This window comes from Kryptolebias marmoratus, linkage group LG22 (genome assembly GCF_001649575.2).
Source record: "Kryptolebias marmoratus isolate JLee-2015 linkage group LG22, ASM164957v2, whole genome shotgun sequence".
In the NCBI taxonomy this organism is placed as follows: domain Eukaryota; kingdom Metazoa; phylum Chordata; class Actinopteri; order Cyprinodontiformes; family Rivulidae; genus Kryptolebias; species Kryptolebias marmoratus.
In genome coordinates, this window is record NC_051451.1 from 26,396,904 (window position 1) to 26,420,856 (window position 23,953).

Consider the following 23,953-nt stretch of genomic DNA (forward strand, 5'->3'; position numbering starts at 1 on the left):
CAGAAGGCCTCTTCAGAACGGTCCAATGTTTGGTTCTGACCCGTTCTTGGTGTTTTGGGTCATTATCCTGTTGGACCCATGAGCTGAGACTGAGACCGAGCTTTCTGACTCTGAGCAGCACCTCTGGCTCCAGAAAGCCTTGATAGTCTTCAGGTTTCATTGGACCCTGAACAGAACCGAGCCTCCTCCATGTCCCCCTGTAGGTTCAGGGTTCTGGTCTTTGGTCCATGTTTGGGTCTGTGGACACAGAGCTGATGGGACTTGTTGCTAAAAAGCTGCAGTTTTGTCTCATCTGTCCAAAGGACATCCTCCCTGAAGCTCTGTGGCGTCTCAGTATGGGTTTTGGTAAATTCCAGTCTGTCTTCATTGGTGTCCTCCTCCGTCGTCTTCCATTATGTCCACTTTGTCTCAAACAGGCCGATGGTGCGATCTGACACTGATGACCTTTGACCCTGGAGTTCACCTCTGATCTTTTTGGTTACCATTTTATTATCCGTCTCTTCAGTTTGTCCTCAGTTGTCCTCTTGTGGACATGTCCAGGGAGGTTGTCTCCAGTCCTGTGGACCTGAACCTTCTGTCCAGCTGCTTGGAGACGGTCTGACAGTCTCTGCTGCTCAGTCGTTGTCTTTCTGAGCTCCTGAGACGACTCTGTCCTCAGCTTCCTGTCCTCTATGTTCAGTGTGGTACACGCCGTGATACCAAACAGCCCTGTGACTACCTGTCCCCCTTTAAACAGGCAGCCTGACTGATTCCAGGACATGTCCCCGTGGTTAGATTGGTTTCAATCTTTTTTAGAGGTATCATCCTTTCTGTCAGTTTCATTAGTTTGTTTTTTAAAATAATTCTGTTGAACCAAAATCAAAAGACTGATTGTTGATTTTTTTTCCTTATTATTACTTTTATCAGTTTTAAGTTATTTCAGTGACCTTAGTGGGTTTTTTACTGAAATTAGCAAAACAGCGGTTAAACGCTAAAAGCTAAATGCTGACTCAGCATTCACGCTATTATTATTTTTTCACCAGCAATTTTCAGAATAAGCATCAAAACTCTCAGATGTTCTTCTGTGCTTTGATTGGATTTCAGCTGGTGTCACCTTCTCTGGATCATAAATCCTCAGATCTGTCACTACTTCCTCTCAGACACTGAATATTTTGTAATGTTAAACAGCCTTTCTGCATAAAGCTCGTTATGCAACCACATCTACAGAGAGCGTCTGACTCCTCAGACTCACTGCGGAGCTGATTATGTAGGTTTGAATCATGTCTTTGAACGCAGTCTGGGTTTAAAATGCAACAAGACGGTTGATGATGTGAAGATGTTCTCAGCCTTTCATCTCCCTGTTTGTCCTGTTTATTTTATTTCTCCTCAGAGACTCCAGAGAGGCCAACAGAACTTTAAAAACATCCATAATAGGAAGACCGATTCAGCATTCACACTATTGTTTCCTGGGTTTTATTTTTCAATACATCTTTGCAACCTAACTATGTTTGCATACTTTGTTCTGCTTGAAGCCTTTTTTATTTAAAATGTTCATTTCATAGAGGAGATGGCTGCTAATGGGTGATCATTTTAGCTTTTAGCTTGCATTTTAATACTTTTAGCTATGCTACTTTCAGCTTTTGGTTTCCCTTTTGTTACTTTTACTTTTTAAACTTGCATTTTTCTACTTTTAGTTTCTGCTTTTAGCTGTTTGGCTCCATTTAGGTAGCGTTTAAGAACTTTGTTTCAGCTTCTACAGCAAATTTTAATCATTTCCAACTAACTTAAAGATACACTTTACACACAGCCAAAGCAAACTCTTTTCTTAATGTTTTATTATATATAGTTTGTGCTGCAGATCAATCAAACAGTATCAAACTGCTGATTTAAGTTTCAGGAGCTCAGGATATCATTGATACTTGAGTTAAGAAGATATCAGCTAAACAGGACGGTGAATTATTGACCCAAAAAAACAAAAACAACAAGAAGTGACAGAGAAAAAGAAACAAAGCTGCAGAGAAAATCCACTCAAATCTGTAACTACACAGCGCACACCAATACAGTTTTGTTAGTTCTGAATAAACACTAATAATAATAATAATAATAATAATAAAAACACTCATAACAAAGATTAACTGACTGATTTATATCGAGCGCATCCAAAATTGAAACTCATGTAGGTCTTTTCATCATAAATATAGTCAGTAGTTGTGTATTTTTAGTTATTTCTGTGCACTGCACATTAGAAACTAAATCTCCTTATCAGTAAAAATCAACGTTTCTTGACTCAGAGGTCCTTTTTGCCGAAGAACTTTTTGAAGACGGACTTGTTGCAAGGCCGTGGCAGGCTCACGTAGCTTCTCAGAGCCGAGTACTGGTCCTGCTGCCATCCAGGTGAGGGCCCAGGTGGGGCCCCCGGACCGGCGTGGTCTCCGACCACCAGAGTCACGCAGTAGTTGGACCCTTTCCCCACTCCTCTTCCTCCTGGGGGGCGCAGCACGGGCTGGATCTTCTGGTAAGTTGCTGAGAAAATAAGAAATACAAGAAAACTGAAAAAAGAGAGAAATTTTCTATGTGAAATGCACTGTGAACTAAAAGCTAAAAGTATCAACAGGCGGTCTAAGTGCTAGAAGCAGCCAAATTGTAGCTTAAAGCTAAATGTTAGCATAAAAAGACAAAACGGAGCCAGTTCTGCAGCAGATATCAAAAAGAACAATGTTTTCTGAAGGAATTGTAGAGATCTCAATATATATAATGTGGAAAATATTTGTAATAAAGTTAAATATTTTGAAAAGTATAAAATATACCATAAAGTTGATTGCCTCCATCTCTAAAATGAGCCGAACGTTTTGATTTATGAGTGGCTAAAATATGCAGAAGCAGTTTGATTGCAGAAAATAAATAATAATAAGTAATAATAATAAAACATTTTCACAGTTAATTAAAATTTTTAAAGGATTCCTGGAACACGAGTTGAAACCAACCTGATGTGAAGGAGTGGGATCGCTGCTTGCTGCTCAGCCAGTCCTGACCTCCAGATTCAGGGGACTGAGGGGACGAAGACATGTTGTCCCCAGGTGTCACCGTCTGTCCTAAACTGCTCCTGTCTTCTCCAGGGGAGGGACAGAGGTGAAACAGAAAAGCTGAGTAACAAAAACCTAAAGCAAAAACTGTCTGAGCAGCTGTTGGGTGTGCAGAAAAACAACAATGGCTCCCTCTAGTGGCGCTGACTGTACCTGTAAGAGCTGCTCAATGCTTTCTTTGTTGGTGTTTTTTAAATGCTAGTTAAAGCTAGTCTTAAACACCGTGTAGCTAAATAAATCACATTAACCTTTTTAACGAGCACCTGGAGAGTGCTGGTGACTTACTGCAGCAGTCTGCACCAGAGGATGAGACGGTCCGCTGCTCATTCAGACCTGTTGGCTGACTCTGTGGCTCTTTGGGGAGGAAAAGAGTTTGTTTGGTTTGGGTAAAACTCTGTGGTTTGTGCCTGGGGAATGTGTTGGTGACATCCTGTTGAGGAGAGCAGCGACAGCTGGATTGATCTTCACATCTGAAGCACACGGACGGCTTTCTGAGGAGATGGAGAAATGAAATGTAAATATCAAGGAATAGTGTAAAAGTTGGAGCTTTTTTTGTCATTTAGGTTGCTGGATGGCTGTCTTACAAAGACTTAGACAGGTCTTGATCAACACGAACACCTGATAACACAGACGCAGAGTCACTCTGGCCTTTTAGGGGAAAAAAAGAAAATAAGTCGTGTTTTTTTTGACACATAAATTGGCATCACTGAGTTAATTGTGCTCACATGTGCTTGCTTGAATCTTCATGATCCATTTCTTCATCATGAAGCGTGAGGGGGTATTAAACAGGTATTCAGACCCATCACGGAGCCTGAGAACCAGAAAACACGCCTGTCACCGATCTGAGAGCCAGAGAACCGTTCTTTAAATGAGTGATCGTTGGAACGCTGAGTCAGCGTTCATACGACTGTTTCCTGTTGGAGTTTCTTCTGATGGTTTTTGTTTTCAAACTACTTCTGCAAACTTTGTGCTAATGTAATCATTCATAAACAACATTAAAAGCTTCACCCCGATTGAGAATAGTGTGTTAAGACTTTTATAGGATTTGTAACTTTGACATTTTTTGAATTATTTAACTTTATTAACAAAATATTTTCTATAAAAATACATTCAGATCTTTTTAAAAGCTGTTCTCTGATCTCTGCTTCAGTATATTTGCTCCGTTTTTTGTCTTCTTATGCTACTTTTGGCTTTTAGCTCCTAATTTGATCCCACCTGTTACAGTTTAGCTAAATATAGGTTTTACTTTCAGTCTTGCTGTTTTCAGTCTTGTGCTAAGATTTTGCTCATTTTAGCTTTTAGCTACAATTTGCCCATTTTAGCTTTTAGGTAGTGTTTTCCTATTTTAAGCTTTTACCTATCATTTTGCTGATTTTAGCTTTTAGATACAGGTTTGCTCATGTTATTTTTTTTGCTAAAATTCTGCTTATATTAGCTTTTAGCTACAATTGAGCTAATTTTAGCTTTTATATATGTTTTGTCATTTTAAGCGTTTAGTTATTGTTTTGCTTATTTTAGCTTTTAGCTGCTGTTTTGATGATTTTTGCTTTTGGTTACAATTTTGCTCATTTTAGCGTTTAGATACAGTTTTGCTTTTTTAAGGATTTAGCTCCAATTTTGTTAACTGTAGCTCTTATATTTAGCTAATTTTAGCTTTTAGTTATGGTTTTACTGATTTTAGCTTTTGGCTGTTTTGATAATTTAGCTTCTTTTAACTGTATTAATCAGTGAAGAAGTCATTCTGTACTCACAGAAAATGCATTTTCTCTAGTTGTGTTTAACTTTAATTTGACATTTTAGCTGCTCCTGCATTCTTACCGTAACCGAAAGCAGTTGGGTTTTTTGGTATAATCTGGGGCGGGTAAACACTCAGCTCCCATCAGGTTTAATGGAAGGCCACACGCAGAACTCTGCAGCACAAAGTGATGATTAGTCACCAGATTCTACCTGATCCTGATCTTATTTCTGACGTTTCTGTGTGTGCTCACTCGCAGCGTCTCCTTTCTGTCCTGGAAGAAGCACAAGGTGTGTCTGTGCAGGACAGTGTGGTAGGAGCTCCAGCCTCTGGAGGCCGCCTGTGGAAATAAGATAAGAGTGCTGCTGACTCAGCGCTTTATGCCCGCTGACTGGGTTGCCTCACACCTTCCTTACTTTCTTTCCTCCCAGCTGCAGCTTGTGTTTCCTCTCCAGAGTTCCCTCCATAGACTGCAGCTCAGGTTTTCCACTCTAAAAAACAAAACACTGTCATGTAAGAAGAACAACCCGCAGAACAAACAGGGTTTTCTTTTAGCTGGGCACAAACTTCACATCTCACCAGGATGAAACAGCGCCCTCCTGTGGCCACCTGCTCCTGTTTCTTCTCCAGGTCATCCAGGTTCTGCTGACAGGCCCGGTCCAAACAGACAGACAGCAGATTTATTGACTGGTCCTGTTCAGGAAGAGATTTCACATCTAAAAACATTCATTTTCATGTTGTTTTCCCTTTAATACAGACATTAATTAATCCTGATCAACCCAGCTACAGGCTGAGAACTTATATTTATGTTTACATAAATCTTTATTTCTGCACCACGATTGGATAATTATTGAATCTTTATTATTAATTAATGCAGTAAGTGAGAAAACTGACTGTAAAAATCAGCAGACCCAATTTCCAAACATCTGCTAAATGTATTATTTGTTTTGAATCATGACTTAACCCTCTCAGGCTCAAATTAAGTTTTAGTAACAGGAAAAATCAGATATTTGGGTAAATTATCTTCTAAGTAAAATAAGGCTCATAAAATATGAATGTGGAGTAATTAGGTATATGCAATTCGCTGTTGCAAATCTGCAATGCCTGCCTTGAGAGGGTTAAAGCAACAGCGCAGGTTTCTTTGAAAAGGTGGTTCTGGGGAAAAGTTACAAACAATTAATATCTTACTTGTTGTAGAAAGAACTTAATGGCCTCAGTGGCTTAATTCAAAGCAAACTGATGACCAAAGTGTCTTAAAACAACTCCTATCTCAGACATTTCATAGCTGTTCATGTAAATGTTGTTTTATAAACTTTTACATTGCTGCCAGTTTCTTGTTTCGTGGTTATTTACAGTAAAATAGCTGCAGCACTTCAGGCAGGAATGTCAGAATGTTTCTGTCAAAGTAACTCCTTTTCTTTCCTCACTCGTTCTTTTCCAGGGCTGCGGGGAACTGACGCTTATCTCCGGTCCTTATTGGGCAAACGTTCACATCTAGGGAAAATTTAAGAACAGCTAAATAACTGAACTGTGCACGTGAAGAACGTGCAAACTCCACACAGGAAGGCTGCAGCTGGGAGTCGAACCTGTGATCTTCTTGCTTCAAGGCATCGTTGCTTTAGATCGTTTAGATCATCAGTCCAATCAGAATTAAACTGTTTTTCAAATGACCTCAACTAACCTTTGAAAATTTGTGTATTTTCTACTAAAAATGTAATAATTGCCATGTGGATGACTCACTGTTTACTTGTTATACAGTGTGTTTGTGTGTGTGTGTGTGTGTGTGTGTGTGTGTGTGTGTGTATTGTAATATAGTAATGTACTGTAAAATGTAAAGTTTTCAGTCTTTTACACGAATGAAGCTGACTTTTAAAATATTTATTTGTGGTATATAATTATGTACACAAACTAGAGAATATATGTCATACTTTAAACCTCACCTTCAAGCCACCAGTGAGCTCCTCCTCCTCCTCCTCCTCTTCCTCCTCTCTGTACTGATAAACATATCTCGGATTGTCCGCCACATCTGGCAGCTTCACAGGATCCGACGCCGTCTCGTTCACCACCACTGACCTCTGATTGGCCGGTTCCTTGTTCGGGAAAGCTGCCCATGATCGCCGCTCTCCTCCAGCCAGAGGAGGAAGGAGCTCTTCATCGCTCTGCACCAGGGAGCTCTGAACGTGGCTCGGTAGTTTGAACTCGGCCACAAGGAGGTTGGGTGCTGAGGCGGTGACCAGGTTTCTGTAAAGCCCCGCCTGGTTTGTTGTTGTTGTTGTGGATGAGCAGCAAAGCGGTTCGACCGCCACGTCCTCCTGGTTGTGCTGGTACATAATATCTGAGCAGATGCTCTGCCTGTAGCCCGTAGTCTGGTTCCAGATGTCCTCCAGCTCTTCTTCCTCCTCCTCAAACTGCTGGTGATCGAGCCGAACGGGATCTGCTGAGTCTCGGTTCGTGCTGGAAGACAATGCATCATTTTCTCTTGTTTTACAGCAGTCTATACCTCCCACTTCAAGAGAAACCAGCCTCCCCACGACTCCTTTGGTTTGCAGGTGGTCTGGACACGGAGCATCAGTGCAAAGCCTGAAACTGCTGGGATCTGCAGAGTCCTGTTGAACGCTGACGCTCATCGTCGACTTCACATTCACTCTCATGTGAGACGCTTGGTTCAACTCAAGCCGAGGACTCTCTTCCTGCTTGCACTGAGATCTCGCACATTTATGGTACTGGTGTCCATTCAGGTCCCGGATGAGTGTGTGGACACTAAGGCACTTGTGTTTGTGAGGGGCCGAATCAGAGGCTTGATTCTCATAAATTGACTGGCTCATTCCATCTCTTTCAGCTGTATTTGATTTAATATCTGATGGAGCGAACTGCACAGCCTGATCCTCATTTTCTCCAAGGTAACGAACTGATGGAGGTCGGACACTTTTGTCCTCGTTACACAAAGCTTTAGTTGTTGATGAGTTGGCTGAACTTTCTGTGACGGTGGGAACGAGGCGAGTCTGTCTGAACGAGCTCAGGACCGTGTTCCTCTGTGAGTGAGGGTCCAGGTCACCTTTTTTGGCCTCTGGAGGGGCGATAGTAATGATATCCTGGATGCTCGGGATGAGGGTCATGTCCTTTGGCAGATCAAAGCTCAACACTGAGCCCAAAGAGAGGAATCTGCAATGACCTTTGACCTGACCTGCTGATACAGCGTATGGAGTGATGTTGTATTCTTCCAAACACTCCGTGTCGATATCTGCCAGCAGAGGATTCTTCATGTAGGCCATCGCCTCGACCCCATCCGTTCTCTTTCCTGAGTTCTTCTTCCTTCGACCTTCCTTCAGCGGCCATGTTTGTGTGTCGTACGGAACTGCCTCGCAGCCATGCATCCCAACAGTCTGCTCATCCACTCCCATGATTTTCTGTATCGTGTGCCTGCGTGCATCTCTCTTCCTCTTCCTCTTCTTGTTCATCCTCTTCAGGCTGCTGAAAATGGAGCCGCCGCCGCCGCCGGTTCCCGTCATGGGGTGGAAGGTCACGTTGGTCGTTTGTGGTTCGGGCAGTGAGGAAGGCTGCGAGGAGGAGGACGGCACAAACGCAGGAGAGGCTGAGGCTGCAGGGCGGCTCTTTTGGCGGGGAAGGGTGATGCTCTCATACACTGGGGCCACAGCCAGGTTGTTGTCCTTCACATGCAGGTAGGTACTTACCTGTAAAACAGGACAGAGAACAAATTTAAAATGATTTAAGCTGTACAGTGCCTTGAAAAAGTATTTATCTATCTTGGTATTCTTTCCATTTTGTTGCCTTACAATCTGGACTTTATTTGGATTTTTAATTGATTAAAAGTAATAATTCTACAAAAAATACTTCAGATTAATGAAGTTAAATTGGGGGAAAATTTTAATTTTGGTATTCAAGATTGTCTTCTTGTAAACTTTTGTGTGCATTACATCCGCAGGTCTCTGCAGGTCCGTCTCCAGGAGCTTCTGACTGGACTTCATGACCAAACTGCTCTGTCTCTTTGTGTCCAACAATCTGACCATTCCAGGATCTTTGACCGGTTCTCCTTAAACCAGTGAAGTGTTGCTGCAGCAGTGTGTTTAGACTCATTGTCCTGCTAGAAGGTGAACTCCTGTCCCAGTTTCAAATCTCTAGAAGACTCCAGTTTATTAGACTTTGGCCTCCCGGATGTTTCTCTGATTAATGCCCGGACGACCCTCTCCTGGCAGGTTTGCAGTGGTGGCATCAATTTTTTTATTTTAAATAATAGATTTATTTTTATAACCCAACCCTGATCTGTTCTTCTGACCTGTGTGGGGGATTGGTCTTTGTGACCTCGATGGTAATTTGCACTACTAAGACTTGGGGATGTTGAACTGGTGTTGATTCTGGGATACTGAGATGATTTGACACTTTGATTGCTTACAGGTGTCTCATAATTAACTAATTACGTAATTAGGGCCTCTGAAGGTAATTGTTGGGGCTTCAAAGCAGAAGGAGCTGACTACATACAATATGCATCCACAACTTGTCAGTTTTATAATTTAAAAAATTATTTTAAACTCTTTTTTCCCCCCAACTGAACCTCATTAATCTGAAGTATTTTTTGAGAGTTGTTGCATTTAATCAAATTATAAATCTAATTAGATTTCAGGTTGTAAGGCAACAAAACACAGAATACCAACAGGGATGAATACATTTGCAGGGCGCTGTTTATGCATGCGTGCTTTCTGCAGGGTGAAACTTTGCAGCTTTCTGTGAGATTCATGTGTTACAGTCTGACATGACAACAAAACTATTAACTCACACATTCAAGCAAACAGCAGATTTAGGAATGTTTGAGATGCACACAAAAATGAAAATGTATTAAAAAAAAAATCAAACAACAGATGAAAGCACTGAACAACTTGATTCAATTAGCGAACTTGCAGAGCTTAATGAAAATCACGTGCGGCTGCACATGTCGTCATGCGCAGCTGTAATGTCTTGACCTTTCAACTCTGTGACTAATCTCTTGTTTCTGTACAAGCTCCAGACTATAAATCACACCGTTCAGTCTGGGGGCCTTTTCTAAAAGGGTTCAGCAACAGTTCTCCGTCTCGGCATTCGGGACGCACTCCGACTGGGAGCCATTTTGGAGCAGAACGTTCACAGGAAGGGAGGATGAGGTCACCTTTTTCACACAATTGTGGCGGAGCGAGGGAAAGTCAGACACGAGCAGCTTTACATCAGCCGCGTGAGGAGAAGGAGTTTCTGTCAACGATCACGACGGGGAGAAGACGTGTGTGTTTTCACAAGTCATCGGCCGGTTTGTGTATCTGTCAGCAGAGCTTATCGGCTTTAAATCCTGCCTCATTTAACATGTTGAGGCCCAAATAAAACTTTTAATGGCAGCCAAAAGTTTACGTTCTCTTATTTCCATGTTTAGAGTTAAGCCATTTATCTGAGTTTACAGAACACAAGCTGGATTAGTGGAAAATTGATTCATTAAACTTCAAAATGCACACAGTTGTTGTCAGGGCCACAAGCTGAGATATTTATCACCTCCTGCCGAAGGCAAAGGTGATAATGAACCAGTGGATGGATTTTAGTGAAACTCTCAGAAACTAATCATCTACAACTGATTATCTTTTGGAGTCAACCCAATTCAAGATAACCAGCACAGCTATTTAACACAAAAATGGCGGTAACTCAGTCAGTTTGAACAGATATGGAGCTAATTTTCTGATTTTCTCTGAGTGTTAACAGACCTGGCAAGATCTCACAATATTGCATGAAATCGTATATAATGTCACAAGGGATATAATAGATATATAATATAATAGATATTTAAAGATGGAGTTCTGTGGAAAGTTATGAATGAATAATATCTTACATGTTGTATGTTCTAACAGCTAATTTCACACCACTATCAGTTATAATACATGTTTATTTACATGAAATTCTGGGGTTAGCAGCAGCAGCTGCAGCTAGCTATTGGCATATCTGTGCAGGTATGACTGCACTTTGGCCTTCATGTTTAGATTCTGTTTAATCTAATTACAGAAAAGACAACAACATAAGGGCTGCGGCAGCTCGGTCAGTACTGCAGTCTTGTAATCCCGAGGCTGCAGGTTGCATCAGGAAGGGCATCTGGAGTAAAACAATTGACCCCTGCAGAAAGAAGCGGCCGAAAGAACAATGACAACAACATGATGAAATTACAGAATGGCTCTACCTTGTAGTGGGTTAGAAGAGCATGCTCCCCTGAGAAAACACAGCATGCAGTCCCAGCACACTTTAAGATGCTGCATGCAGTCCCAGTTAACGCTTCGCTTTTTACCTCGTTTGCACTCTGCCGATAAACCTTTTTCTTTCGCTTTAAACTACCCAAAGTATTTTCCAAAAGCCCCTGGCAGCGCCTCCAAAAGGTTTTACAAGGAGAAGATGGAGGCAGAGAGGGCTAAAGGGAGAAAATGAGCAAAAAGGAAGACATAAACGCCAAAACAAGAGTACAACCAGCCAGCAGGACAGTAAGAAGGGAGATCCCAAGCAGTGAGAAGAAACTGTCCTGCCCTTAGATGCAAAACAGCTGCAAATCTCCTATTTATTGTGTTTAAAGAAGAAGAAGTATGTAGTAGAATCCTGAGATTTTAAAACAGTGTTTGGTGTCTTCAAGGGGCTGTTCAGACTCGTCACTAAATTTGATCCTGAGAGTTCGGATTGCATTCGGAGAGCTCTAAATACAGGTTTGAACAGCCTGAATGTGCATGGAAAATGTTTTGGAGTGGTCTGGACCACATTTACACACGTGTGTTAGGAGGTCTGAACACAATCCGTCCAGAGCCCAAATATAGGCTCTCCTACTGAACTGATGTGTGAGTTATTACCTGGATGTCTTGGTAAAAAAAATAAAAATAAAGTGTCTGTTTCAGCTGCAGGCTGATTGAAGACAATTAAACAGCCACTCTGGGAGTATCCTGAAGATACAGCTTTTTATTTATTGATTTATTTTCAGTTAAAAGCTTTAATGAACTGTCCTTCCTAATAAAAGGTCTTTTTTGGACAGGACCTTTTTATAAGAATAGATTACAGGATGTTGTATGGACGAATTCTCTTTGGTTTGTTTGTTCTGATTGTTTTTGGACCCACTGTGGTTGTAATATAGCATGTCAATCACAGGACAACAGCCTGAGGAGCTTTATGTCACATTAGACTCACATAATTAAACACATCACTGATGTTACATTCACAGTGAAGCTGTGTAAAACTGTGTGTGTGTCTGCATACAAAGTGGGAAATGACATCTGATTGCACTCAAACAGCCAGGTGAAGTCAGGTGAAGTCAAATAAACCGAGCCGCCAGGTGTTTAGTGTTGCGTGTGATTCTCACCCTGTGCAGAGGCTCAGAGGTCTCCTCCATCGTCACATCCGTCCTGGAAGGCTGACTGTCCAGCACCTGCACCTGACCGTCCCCTGTGTTGTTAAAGCTGAGTATGAGGTTGACTGCGTCTCCCATCGTGGGGCTGCTGCTCTCCTTTAGCACCGTGATGTTTGCTTTGGGAGACTCGGCCCGAGGTCCAATCCTGTTCATGATCTCATACCCGTCGTCCGACTGCCTCTCCTCGTGCTGCTCAGCTGTCGAGGACGAGGGGCGGCTATCTGTGGCTGCTTTTGTTGGGTTTTCACAAATACTGGCAGCTTCTGGATGGAGGGAATGAACGTCCTCTAATTCCGGTGGTGGAGTCTGTGTGGAACAGCAGAAAACCCCCCAAAAAGCAAAGATTTAAATTGAGTTTCTTTACAATCGGTCTCCTCTCATCGTAAGCCTGCTTCAGTGGCAGATATTTACTCTTTTTTTGGGAGGTCTTTAACACCTTGAGAGATGCTGTCTTCCATCAGCACGGTGACCCAAATCAATGTGTGTTTATTTGCTTCAGAAGAAATCTTAGAATGAACTCTGGTTCAGAATGAAGGAGGATGAAACGAAACATGGAAGGGAGCCACACGGTACAATAAAACCACAGAAATACCCCGCAGTCGTTGTGCTGTGGAATAAATTTACTTTGTTCATTCAGAACAAGCAGGGTCGGATAAAACCTCTCCTGTCATGAAGGGAAGTGACAAAAGGGTGGATGTGTGGAAAAGCATGTTTAACTGTCTTAGTTCTCCATTAGGCATGATTTATTCTGCACAAAACGTACAGCAAAAATACTTTAAAGATCTAGTTTGGTTTTCTTTAAGCTTGGTTATATAAAGTGCTTATGAATAGTAAGTGTCTTATCTGCAGTATGCAACATTTAGTGAGTGAGTCAAGCAAACAAAGGTTTATAGATACCATAAAATTTAATCTAAGCATCTTTTTTTGTGGGATCACCATAAATTAATAGCAGATAGTATCGATTTTTCCTGTAAAGCTCCTGCTGTAGGGTGAAGAGTTTTCACACAAAACGTGAACAAAATGTTTGATTTCAACATAACAAACACTTTTAGGCTTTTACAGTTTTGGGGAACATATTAAGACTTTAGAAACTCAACATGTTTAAACTAGAAGTTTGCATCAGTCATGTTGAATCTGTGAAATACACACACAGTAATCAGCTTGTCTTGTAGACCAGTAATTCTGACTGATTCTACAAACTGAGAGCACTCTGTCCGCTGCCTGCTGCAGGAAAGATGCCAACTTTTTTAAAGCACCTTAAAAACAGAACTATCCCTTTAAATGGGTCGTATTAAAAGCAGCTTAGGAGGTACAATCATGCAGAAATTACCTCCTTAAATGATGAGCACATGGTTGCCTCGGAGTAAATGCTATCTTGTGAAGACTCCTGTCTCTGTTTGTGAAGCCACGTCTGTTTCTGAGCCCTCCAGTGGACTGAGATCCACCCCAGCATGCTCCTCAGCTCCTCCATACGTTCTCTCACCTGCAACACATTACCTGTGTGTCAAACAAAAGTAAACCCAGCAGAGTAAACGGAGCTTTGAGAGCGTCTCTCTGCTCACCATCTGCGTGAGGTGATGCTCTTTGTCTAGAAGAGTCCTCCCTGTGACGGCCAGCTCGTCAAACTCCTTAAACTTTTGTTCAATCTGCATGTCCAGCTCTGCCGCCAGTGGCCGCTGCCCGTCTCTCTCTAAGTGCAGAGCAGCGTTGGAGAAAATGCATGACCTCGTGTCTTCTGTCCACGAGCTATTCAGAGGGGCGGGGCGGGACAAGGATGTGGTGTTAGCAGACAAGGAACAGGACTCTGAGACAAAACATGAAATACGTGAGAATCACCAGACTCTCCCTCATAGGAAACACACCCAGGAAACTTATTCTACCTCTCCCTCAGCTCATCCTAAATCTGATCTCTCCCCTGGAACCTGCGATTGACAATGAGAACATCCTGTTCTTCTTTAAGGTGGTGACCTGTTGGGAACTAGTTGGTGACCCAACTTTGTAAGAAAATAGATAAATTGTTTATTGCAGTCTCATTAAGTATTTACAACGAAGTGACTCCAGCAACAGGACCATGTGTCTCTGTGACTCCTGGAAGTGAATCGACAACCTCCACAAACGTCTCAAGACGCTGTGGAGACTCCCACGCCACGCGTTCTCCAGCTGGTCGCAGCCCGGTGATGTACCACCTTCACTTCAACAAGCAGTCAAACATCCAGCTTACATCACAGCAAGGTAGCTCCTGAAGAAGTCCTGGAGCTGCACGAACTCCCGCAGACGTGATTTATTCTCCGTCACGCTCTTTTCCAGCCCATTCCAGGCCTCCAGCGTGGCTTGGATCTTTGCCTCAAATACGTGCACCCTCTCCGGGCACAGCTCCTCCAAGCGAGACGCCTGGTTCTCCACCTCCTTCAAGTCCTCCGTTATGACCTCATAGTCCACCTGTGGAGAATCACAGCAAAAATCCATCATGTTTCATCTGTTCTTGTGTCTCTATGACCTCATGCTCATAGCTTTATGCATATTATTATTCTATTAGAGGCCCACATGGTGTACGTATGGGCTGCCACGCTGTAGCGAGCTCAGTCTTCAGCACCTTTTGAAGAGGCAGTAATTATTAGGCCTCTCTGGGAGCAGCGAGCTACAGTAAAGTTCGAGAACACCGTGTTGTGAATGCCTGCCTGCTGACGCCACACTTATTTTGGTTTGGAAGGTTAGCTCATTTCTGCCTTTCAGGCTGTACCGGGTCCAGACAGCTGGGAGCGTGTGTGTTTGTTTTTGTGCGTGTGATAAACACAACACAGGCCCAAAAAATGATTCACACAGAACTTTAACTTCCCTGACTTCACACATCGACCGGTCCTGAAACCTCAGGATGCTCACACACACCCTACAAGTTTGACATCTAAACACACACTTTTAAAGTCAACACAAAAGTGAGTCACACACGCACAAATAAATCTCTCCTGTGGATAATAAACTTTTGCATGCTTTATGTGATTGGATGAAAGTGGTGTGAGCTGGACCTTTTTTGACACCCTGTCTTTCCTTTTGATAAACCCTATAGTTAAGATTGGCTTTGGTTTCCTGAGCTATAGGCTTAGACTGCTGCAGGACAAGCTGACCACATTTCCTCCCTCTGCTGCTGTCTTTATTCTCTTACACTTGTAATTATTGCTGTTATTAACCTGTGTTTTTCTTCCCAATCCTGTGTTTGTCTGCGTCTCTTTCCGCTCACACCCCAGGCAGCTGAGGCAGATGGCCACCCATCCTAAGCCTGATTCTGCTGGAGGTTTCAATGTGCTGCTCAGGATGGGAGATTATAATAAAGTGAAGTTTTGACACAGTTAGATAGATCATTTATACCAATTGGTGTTTTATAAATTGAACTGATTGTGATTAGATTTGAATCTGGATCTGAATGGAATTTATTATTTGGACTTGTTTGTTTTTTCTTTCGTATACTGCCCCGAGTTGACTTTCGTTGTGAACTGGAGCTGTATAAATAAACTGAATGAATCCCTTCAAATATTTACATCGTAATCACAGCGGGAGCCAGCATCTTCCCCTCACCTCCAGGTGGTCCTGCCTCTCCTGCAGAGCCTCCAGGCCACAGCGGTCCGGCTCACACTGCACAGCCAGGTCTGTCTCCTCCTCCAGGATGTCCAGGCTCAGCTCCTTGCTGCTGCACAAGCTCTCCTCCACTCGAACCGCAAGGCTGGCATGCTGATGAGACACAAAGTCATCGTGAGAGTTGATTGTCATTAGGTCATTGCGCTCTGCAGTGGATAATTTGTTTTCCAACTTGAGACACATTGCAAAGTGGTGTTTGGAATTGTGACATAAAGTCCCCGCCTGCTATGTGATACTTTAATACATGACTCAAGAATAAATCAAATCAAAACTATAAGTCCTAATTGAAGGAAAGTGGTGGATATTTTTTGGAAGCTGAAAACCAGATGTGATCCCACGTCACTCAGCATCGTCGTGGACCCACATTCGTAGAAAGTCGTCTCCGTACCTTGCTCAGCAGCTCCTGGATGGCCTGATCGTGGCTTCGTGATCGACCTCTTTCCCTCACGGTGTCATTCAGCATCTCCACAGCCTCTCGGAGCTCTTCTACCGGGTCGCCCACGATCTCCATCAGGCCCTCACCCCCACAGCTGCTCTGGAGTCGGAGCAAAGCAGGAGCTGAGGAGATGTCTCTGTGCAGAGGCTGAAAAATCATTCATAGAGATGAGAAAAGTGGCTGGTTTAGTCTTACAACCGGGATAGTTGACCAAAATGACAAACTGTCAACTGATGTGATGAGAATTAACTCTTCAGTTGACAGTCATATGTAAAGAGCTGTATACTGAAAGAATTTATGGCTTATGCAAACTGCGTATGGTAAGTTTCTTGCCTCTCCAAGGCTAAACTGACTCCCATCGAGCTCCTGGCTCTCCTCCAGCTCCACGCGCTCCAGGAACTCGGTCAGCATGCGCGTGTCCCGCAGCTCCGAGTTCTGCTGGCTCAGGGCGCTGAGCACACAGTGGTACCTGGGAAACACCAACACCAGCGAGGAACTTTATCTGTGATCCACACTTCAGCCACGGCCAGCAGCTCGTGGGGGATGACCGTCATCATCCTTCAGCTCTGATTATGTTATCATATATGATGCATCACATAAATATATCCTGTACTTTATGAGACACAACCCTCATCTGTGCAGAGTTTATATATGAAACGATAAAAGGTGTTTTTTCCAGAATAAATGAGCCTTAAGTTGGCTTTTTGGAGCATGAAATAATGAGATCATAGCAAGTGTTTTACAGCTGCTAGATGGAGCACTTTTTGTGCCATTCAGTTAGGAGCACAGTGACACTGATGCACATGTACAATAAGCTTTAGTTAACATTTTTGCTACTTTTAGATAGTGATATACTTCTTGTAGTTTTTAGCTACTGTTCTGTTCCATTTATGCCCCGTCTAGTTACTTTAATGCTTGTTTTAACTTCATCGTTCAGCACTAAATTTTCACAGGAAATGCAGTTTCTCTAATCTTTGTTTATCATCAGTGTGATTTTTAGACTTGGACATTTGATTGGGATGATTTCTGTCAGAAATCTCCTGTGCACGTGTCAGAATAAAAGTTCTAGCGCTCTTGAGACGAGTTGAAGACGGCGAGTCGGACTATTTTGAGAGAAAAGTTTGTTTTTTTAACTTGTGTTGTGAGATATTCTGAGACATTCAGGACTCTTGCTCATGAGTGTCGTACGCCAGCTACTTGCAGCCGAGTGAGATACCGCCTTAAATAGAAATAGGAGTGTGATTTGGTTATATAATAAAACCAGCTGTCATAGTTTGTGACAAACAGGCAGAGTTGAGCGTCCATCAGTCTCAACCTGATGGCACAAAAAATCCTTCATCCTGCTGCAGTGGACTTCTATCTGCACCAGTGGTTGCTTAGACTGAACACACCCCCACCCTGGAAACACTTAAACTAAGACATTTCCGTGTCTTTATTTTTTTTGGTCATCTTGGTGCTTTTTACACAAACTGAACTCCTGTTTATAGACCTGGGTAGGTCCAGTCCTGCAGCCAGCATCGTACGGGTTTATTGAAAGTCCATGGCAACAACCGAAGGGAAAGGCGTCTTCTTCCAAACGAGTAATGGCTGAATGGGTGAACGGTGGGGTAGACCCACACAAATGAATAAAACCTGAGCTGTGCAGTTAATGAGCACACAGAGAGGACTTTTTATTTTGCCAATCTGGACAAAATGGCAGCTGATGAGATCTATGAATACTTTTATATTTCTGCTTTATTGGGTGAAACTGTTTGTCTTAAAATTTGAACTGGAAATTTTATGAATAAACCCTTCCATGTTGCAAAAACCTGTGACATCTCGGAAACAGTGATGTACTTTATTTCCTGACAATGGCGACTGGCAAAACTACCAAAATCATAACACAAATCTTCCATGACGAAAGCAGAAGAATCAGCGGGGTTTCTTTCCCCACCCCTGTTAAAACCTACTTTCTCTCCACCTCTTCCATGCGCGCTGGCAGCCCTCGAGTGTGTGGGTGACTGTGGCCGTGAAGGCGGTCCACCTCCTGCCTCAGAGCGCTGAGCTCCAGGCCGCGGGCCGCCACCTCTTTCTCCAGCAGACAGCTCTCCCTCTCCGCCTCGCTGATGGACTCGGGGTCACCAGTTAACGCAGACGCCTTCATGGAGAGCTCCACAGACTCCAGCCAGGCCTCCAGGCTGCCAAGGGCTTGGAGCACCTTCACAATCTACCCTCAAAAACGAAAACAAACATTTTAATTTTAGTGCACAGAGAAAACAAGAAAACGCACAGAGCAAAAGTTAAAAAGTTCCACAGTAATTCTGGAATCAGTCCAAATGGAAGCATGTTTCATATCCCTTGGTAAAAATCAAAAACAGTGTTTCTAACTATGACTTCATGCCGATGGCTGAACATAAAAGCTCTAAAAATGGTAGAAATCTTTCAAAATATATGGCATTTCTCCCAGAACAGTTTGACCCGAGAGGAGAATCTGCTCAGAGATATTTTATGAACATTACCCTGAAGCCCAGCTTCTCCGAGGCCTGCAGGAATGCAGCGTTCCTCTGGTGCCTCCTCCTCAGTTCTTCCCACAGGACCTCCAGCTGCTTGAGAAACTCCTGAATCTTGGAGCTGCCCGGGTGCTGAGCGCGGACCAGCCCGTGGCCCTCCTGAGGAACAGGTTTTCAGCTCATCACTACATCTGCTAAACATAAGCTCGGCTTCATGTTGTGAAAGGTTTGGGGTTGATTTGGCTTCCTCACGTGGAATTTCAGCTCATTCTGGGGACGGCTGACATAAAACCAGACCTGCCAAGATTCCTTTTTTGCATGAATGCTGACTCAGCATTATTATACATTTTGTTTTCCTGTTTTTTTATTTTTCTGCATGTGCTATTTTAGTCATTCATATTTCAAAACATTCAACTTATTCAGTAGATGGATGGTAGGACTTTTGGTTGTTATATTCCTCAAAAAATTCCTTCAAAAACATTGTTTTGCTTCTTTTAGCTTTTAGCTCCTGTTCTGCTACTTCTAACTAAGCTTTTGTTACTTTTAGTTTTAGCCAATCTTTTGCTACTTTCACCTTCTAGCTATTCTTTTGTTGTTTAGCATTTAGCTACTGTTCTGCTTCTTTTAGCTTGCCATTTGATACTTTAAGCTTTTAGCTAAACCTCTGATATTTGTAGCTAACATTTTGCTGCTTTTTAGTTAGTCTTTTGCATCTTTTAGCTTTAAGCGAATGTTTTTTCACTTTCAGCTAGTGTTTTGAACATTTTAGCATTTAGCTAGTGTTCCGGTGTTTTCACAGAAAACTTATTTTGTCTGGTTGATTAAATCTTTTTGCGTAAATCACCCCGAGCTCATGTTTAAGGACTGGGAATATGACGATGTACTTCGGTTTACCCTCTTCACCACCTCTATCCTGGCTCTGTTGTTCAGGATTTCTCGTTCGAGGGCGTGCTGACACCTCCTGGCCGCCTCCAGACCCTCGGAGCTGGCCACTGAACACACCTGAGTTGCCATGGTTACGTTGTCTTTGAGCCAGGACAACGTCTGAGAGCGAGAAGAGAGAAAAAAGGGACATATGAAGGGTAAAAATGTTGAAAAAAGAGTGGAATTTAGCTACTGAAACAACAGTACAGAGCAGCCTTCGTACTTTTAAATCTGCTCAACAAAAACTAGAAACTCGACATGTAGTGGCATTATTGTAAACATAAACTAATATAGATGAAAGTCAGATAATAATAAAGGCCAATGCACGTCAGTGAAGCACCCTTAATCTTCTGTTTTCATCACAGTCCCGCAGCTTTGGGAAAACTAACGCAAAAAAAATGTATCAAAACGTGCAGCTCCATCATCAGTAGTGATCTGTGAGTCGTGGTACCTCAAATAGGACAGACAAAATCTGCAAAAGCAAAAAAAAAAAAAAAAAACTTTCCACACACAGCGAAGGGATTTTTGTAAAATGAGTAAGAAAACCCAGCCCTCCTCGGAGCTCTGCAGCTCAGGCATGCTTCACAAAAGAAAAGAAACAAAATTCAAAGTTTAAACCAGACCCAGAAAGTTGGATTTTTCATAACTGAACTGGAATGTTTTACATGTTTTTTAAAGGATTTACAGATTTTGAAGGCTTTACCATGGACTGTTTAACCTGGAGCTAAGTTTTAGGTGCAGAACTTATAATTTCTTTACAATTCTTTTATAGTTTATACACCAAAATGTAGGTGTGTGTCTCTTCCTGCTGTAGGACTTTTGGTTTTGTCTCAAATCTTTTCTAAGTGCACACATACGAACTCTCATTGGCAAAAAAAAAATGAAAACTGGTCTTCTTAAAACAATGTGCTAAATGTCACCGCCTCCTTCTGTTGTTCAAAACTGAAGACATAATTTACGGCTTGCAGTAGCTGCCATGTTGTGTTTTTGGAACCAAAGTTTGCTCACGCAGGATGCGGCTCTGAAAGCCCCGGTTACTCCCCCCCCCTCACACAGTCTTTGTGTTTTTAAGTATAAATTAACTAACTACAACTAAGCGTATTAGAAAAAATAATATCTGAACATACAAGAAAACAGAGGAATCATTAAGTCGACTCCTGGAAAGAAACATTTATCGTGAGCTGAGGTTTCTGTGATCACCGGTGTCCCATCGGTCATCCTCTCACCTGCATCCACTCAGTAATTATCCCTCTCAATGTATTTATTCTCCTCTGTTTCTCAGATTATAGTCCAACTGTTTCTGTATTCTGGTTTCCTGCTACGTTCATGTTTTTTCTACTCCCCTCCTTGTCTGCCTTTTGTTTTATTATTAAACGTTTAGTCCTTCATCTCCTCTGCCTCAGTAGCTTTTGGCCTGTGTTTATCTCCAAAATGGCCAAGAGTTCAACTAATGATGATATCACGGTTTATTTTAAAATGTGACATGACTGAAGATGACTTTGAACCATAGACTGAGGTGAAGTTAATAAAACACAATAAATCTGAGTATTTTATGTCATGTTTGATTGTTCGGGGTGTGCAGTTTTGCAGCTGCAGGTGTCAGAGTTCTGCTCACCTTGTCAGCAGACACAGTGAACTTCTGAAGCTGTGGGTGGTTCTGTGGAGCCGTGGGGAGCCGGGGCTCAGCTCTGGGCTTTCTGCTGCAAACATTACACACGTTTTAAACTCCAAATGTGCTTTACATTATACGCAAAGATCTCTTCCAATAAAGCACAGACAGAAAGAGAAGTCAGGCTGAATTGTTACCTTTCCCCCTGCAGCTGATGTCTGGTGACGGCATCGTTTGCGTACGGCGAGCTCTCTCCCTCTGGTGATGAAGTGTGGCTCGCTGATTGCTGCTCCTGGCTTTGCCGACCGCTCACATCGTCAACGATACTCTGCGAACAAAAGAGTCATGGCCTCAAAACTGCAGAAAAAATGAGTAACCTTTTACTTTTTCTGTTTTTGATACGCTTCATGCACGTCACCGAGATGCCTAAACATCCCAGAAAGCAGAATTTATCCTCTGATCCATCACAGAGCACAGTTTATTTAAATTTTACTACGTGGCTTCAGTTTCTCACACACAGCATACTAATTAAAGGCTCAACATTCCTAAGATCATCTTATGATGACAAATGACAGAGTTGTAGATGTTCACGTCGAATCTGATCGCAAGGTCTCAGCTGCTACCACAACAAATTTTAGCTCAATATCTGTGAAATTGACAGGTTTATAGGCAGGTTGATTAGCTGTGGTGGCATTCTTGAATGTTCATCAGTTATAGATATTCATCCTGAATCGGTCGGCTGGTTAACGAGGTATTTTGGTGACGTGCACACAGCCTTTCAGATGAGGGTTGGGCATTTCCAGTTAATTTGACAGGCTACTTCAAAGATACAAAAACTGTTCCCTTCAACAGCTTCAAAGTTATGCATAAAGTAATAATTACTGGGCCAGAAGTTCGAATATAATTACAATGAGCGCATGCAGTCCAACATGTGTTATAGTTCTCTCATGATAAAAAAGAGCCATTGTAAATGAAACAGAACCTTTCTAACATTTTCTCTGCCCGGCTCTCTTTTAAGCAGCTGTGTTTTTTCAGCATTAAACAGGGATTTCCATAAACCATCCACTTTGGCTCTTTTCAAGCGATGCAGCTGAGTTTTTAGTCAGGTCAGACCTCATACAGACCCTTTCTGTGCGCAGAAATACGCCTCAGCAGCCGCTAAGCCACATTTATGGATGTGGATTAAAGCTTTTCCAGAGGACCTTCAGATGAGACGTTCCTGTTTCTGTCCGCGGCAAGCCATTTGTGTATTTATTCAATATCTTTGATTTCAAGCATCATTTTCACCCACTGGTTCATGACGACGCTGCACTACATCGCGCTAGTTCTACAAATACTCTTACTAGCACTTACTAGTAACACTCTTTTGCCAACTAGTTGTAGCAGAAGTCAAACCAGTCAGCCATTTTTCCACACTAATAGTCAAAAAGTCCCAAACTAGTTCGCTTTTTAACACACTAGTGCACCAAACTAGTTGACGACCGTGTCCTACAAGTTAACCAGTATACATCAAAAACCCTTGCAGGCTAACTAGTCATCACAAGTTAACTAGTGACTGTCAAATGTGCACACTAGTAGACCAGTACAACCTTAAAATTGAACTAGTTGCCTAGTAAACTCTAAAATGCTCACTAGTTGACTAATTTAAGGCCAAAATTAATCACATTAGTTAACTAGTGTAACTAAATTTTGCTGTACTAGTCAACTAAACAAAATTTTAGGTGCACTAATTGACAAGTTGACATTTTATGCTGTACTAGTTAACTAATAAGGACAAAAATGTGCAAACTATTCAACTAGTGAGCGTTTTGAAATTTACAAGTAGACTAGTTCAATTTTTAGATTGCACTAGTTGACTGTTGTGTGCATTTGACAGTAATAAGTCAACTAGAAGGCTTAATTTGTGTTGACTAGTTAATATATATTAGGTTTTGTTGGGGTCTTGTAAAACAGTGGTGCAGTAATGCATTAAAAAGGCAAATAGTTGGGACTTTTGGACTTCTAGTGTGGCAAAATTGTTGACTAGTAAGACTTGTGCTCCAAGTTGTTGTCTAAAAAGTGTTGCTAGCAATAGTTTGTTGAACTTGTGCAACTGGAGCAGTGCAGCCGCAGACCAGCAGGTGAAATCATCCCCAACAGATGCTCTGAACACTAACAGATAACACGAGAACTTCCTTCAAAACGTTTGCATGACAGGTGGCGGGTGACAAGCATTCCTTCAAGGAATGCCGTTTTTTTGGGGGAGCTTGCGTTATTTCAATGCACTTGTTGTTGAACTTATTTGTAACTGTGTGTCTGAAAGCAAGATTTAGGATCAGAAGTGAGTAAGTGTTTTGTGATCTCCTCTCCTCATGTCTGCAGAGCGTCGATGATGTCAGCCAAGAACTTTCACTTCACACCAACCCATCTGGTCTGCAGCTCCAGCATCTGTCTCCAGTTAAGCAGAGTAACTGACCAAAGCCATGTTTACCTCCAGCAACAAGAGGCCGTACTGCTAACTGCTAACACACAGGCACTGATGTACACATTAAGGCAGGGGGGTCAAACCCAGTGACGCAAGGGGGCCAAAATTAAAAATTTGGTCCTAGCCAAGGGCCAATAATTAGTTTTAGATGTATTATGTCAAATCATTCATATAGAAATATCAATGACCTTTTCCCAGT

General features: G+C 42.3%; 1 protein-coding gene across 6 annotated transcripts in view; it reads right to left on the reverse strand.

The window, feature by feature from the left end:
• Positions 1–1,797: 1,797 nt before the first annotated feature.
• The window catches only part of LOC108240684, a 36,708-nt gene continuing 14,552 nt past the window's right edge, over positions 1,798–23,953 (reverse strand). For 2 of the 6 annotated variants that reach the window (XM_017424351.3, XM_025007652.2), the window contains exons 12-34: positions 21,488–21,618; positions 21,297–21,381; positions 19,652–19,801; positions 18,767–18,916; positions 18,218–18,474; positions 16,602–16,737; positions 16,221–16,415; positions 15,773–15,925; positions 14,424–14,641; positions 13,765–13,948; positions 13,533–13,685; positions 12,155–12,508; positions 11,105–11,224; positions 6,738–8,489; positions 5,377–5,490; positions 5,214–5,288; positions 5,051–5,137; positions 4,881–4,972; positions 3,788–3,873; positions 3,647–3,710; positions 3,348–3,553; positions 2,964–3,089; positions 1,798–2,502 (exon numbers count right to left, since the gene is read on the reverse strand). In XM_017424351.3, coding sequence (XP_017279840.1) covers positions 2,267–2,502; positions 2,964–3,089; positions 3,348–3,553; positions 3,647–3,710; positions 3,788–3,873; positions 4,881–4,972; positions 5,051–5,137; positions 5,214–5,288; positions 5,377–5,490; positions 6,738–8,489; positions 11,105–11,224; positions 12,155–12,508; positions 13,533–13,685; positions 13,765–13,948; positions 14,424–14,641; positions 15,773–15,925; positions 16,221–16,415; positions 16,602–16,737; positions 18,218–18,474; positions 18,767–18,916; positions 19,652–19,801; positions 21,297–21,381; positions 21,488–21,618 — 5,124 coding nt within the window. In that variant the 3' untranslated portion in view covers positions 1,798–2,266. The remainder of the gene's footprint in view (positions 2,503–2,963; positions 3,090–3,347; positions 3,554–3,646; positions 3,711–3,787; positions 3,874–4,880; positions 4,973–5,050; positions 5,138–5,213; positions 5,289–5,376; positions 5,491–6,737; positions 8,490–11,104; positions 11,225–12,154; positions 12,509–13,532; positions 13,686–13,764; positions 13,949–14,423; positions 14,642–15,772; positions 15,926–16,220; positions 16,416–16,601; positions 16,738–18,217; positions 18,475–18,766; positions 18,917–19,651; positions 19,802–21,296; positions 21,382–21,487; positions 21,619–23,953) is intronic. The other 4 variants (XM_017424352.3, XM_017424353.3, XM_017424350.3 and 1 more) reach the window with 4 other exon arrangements.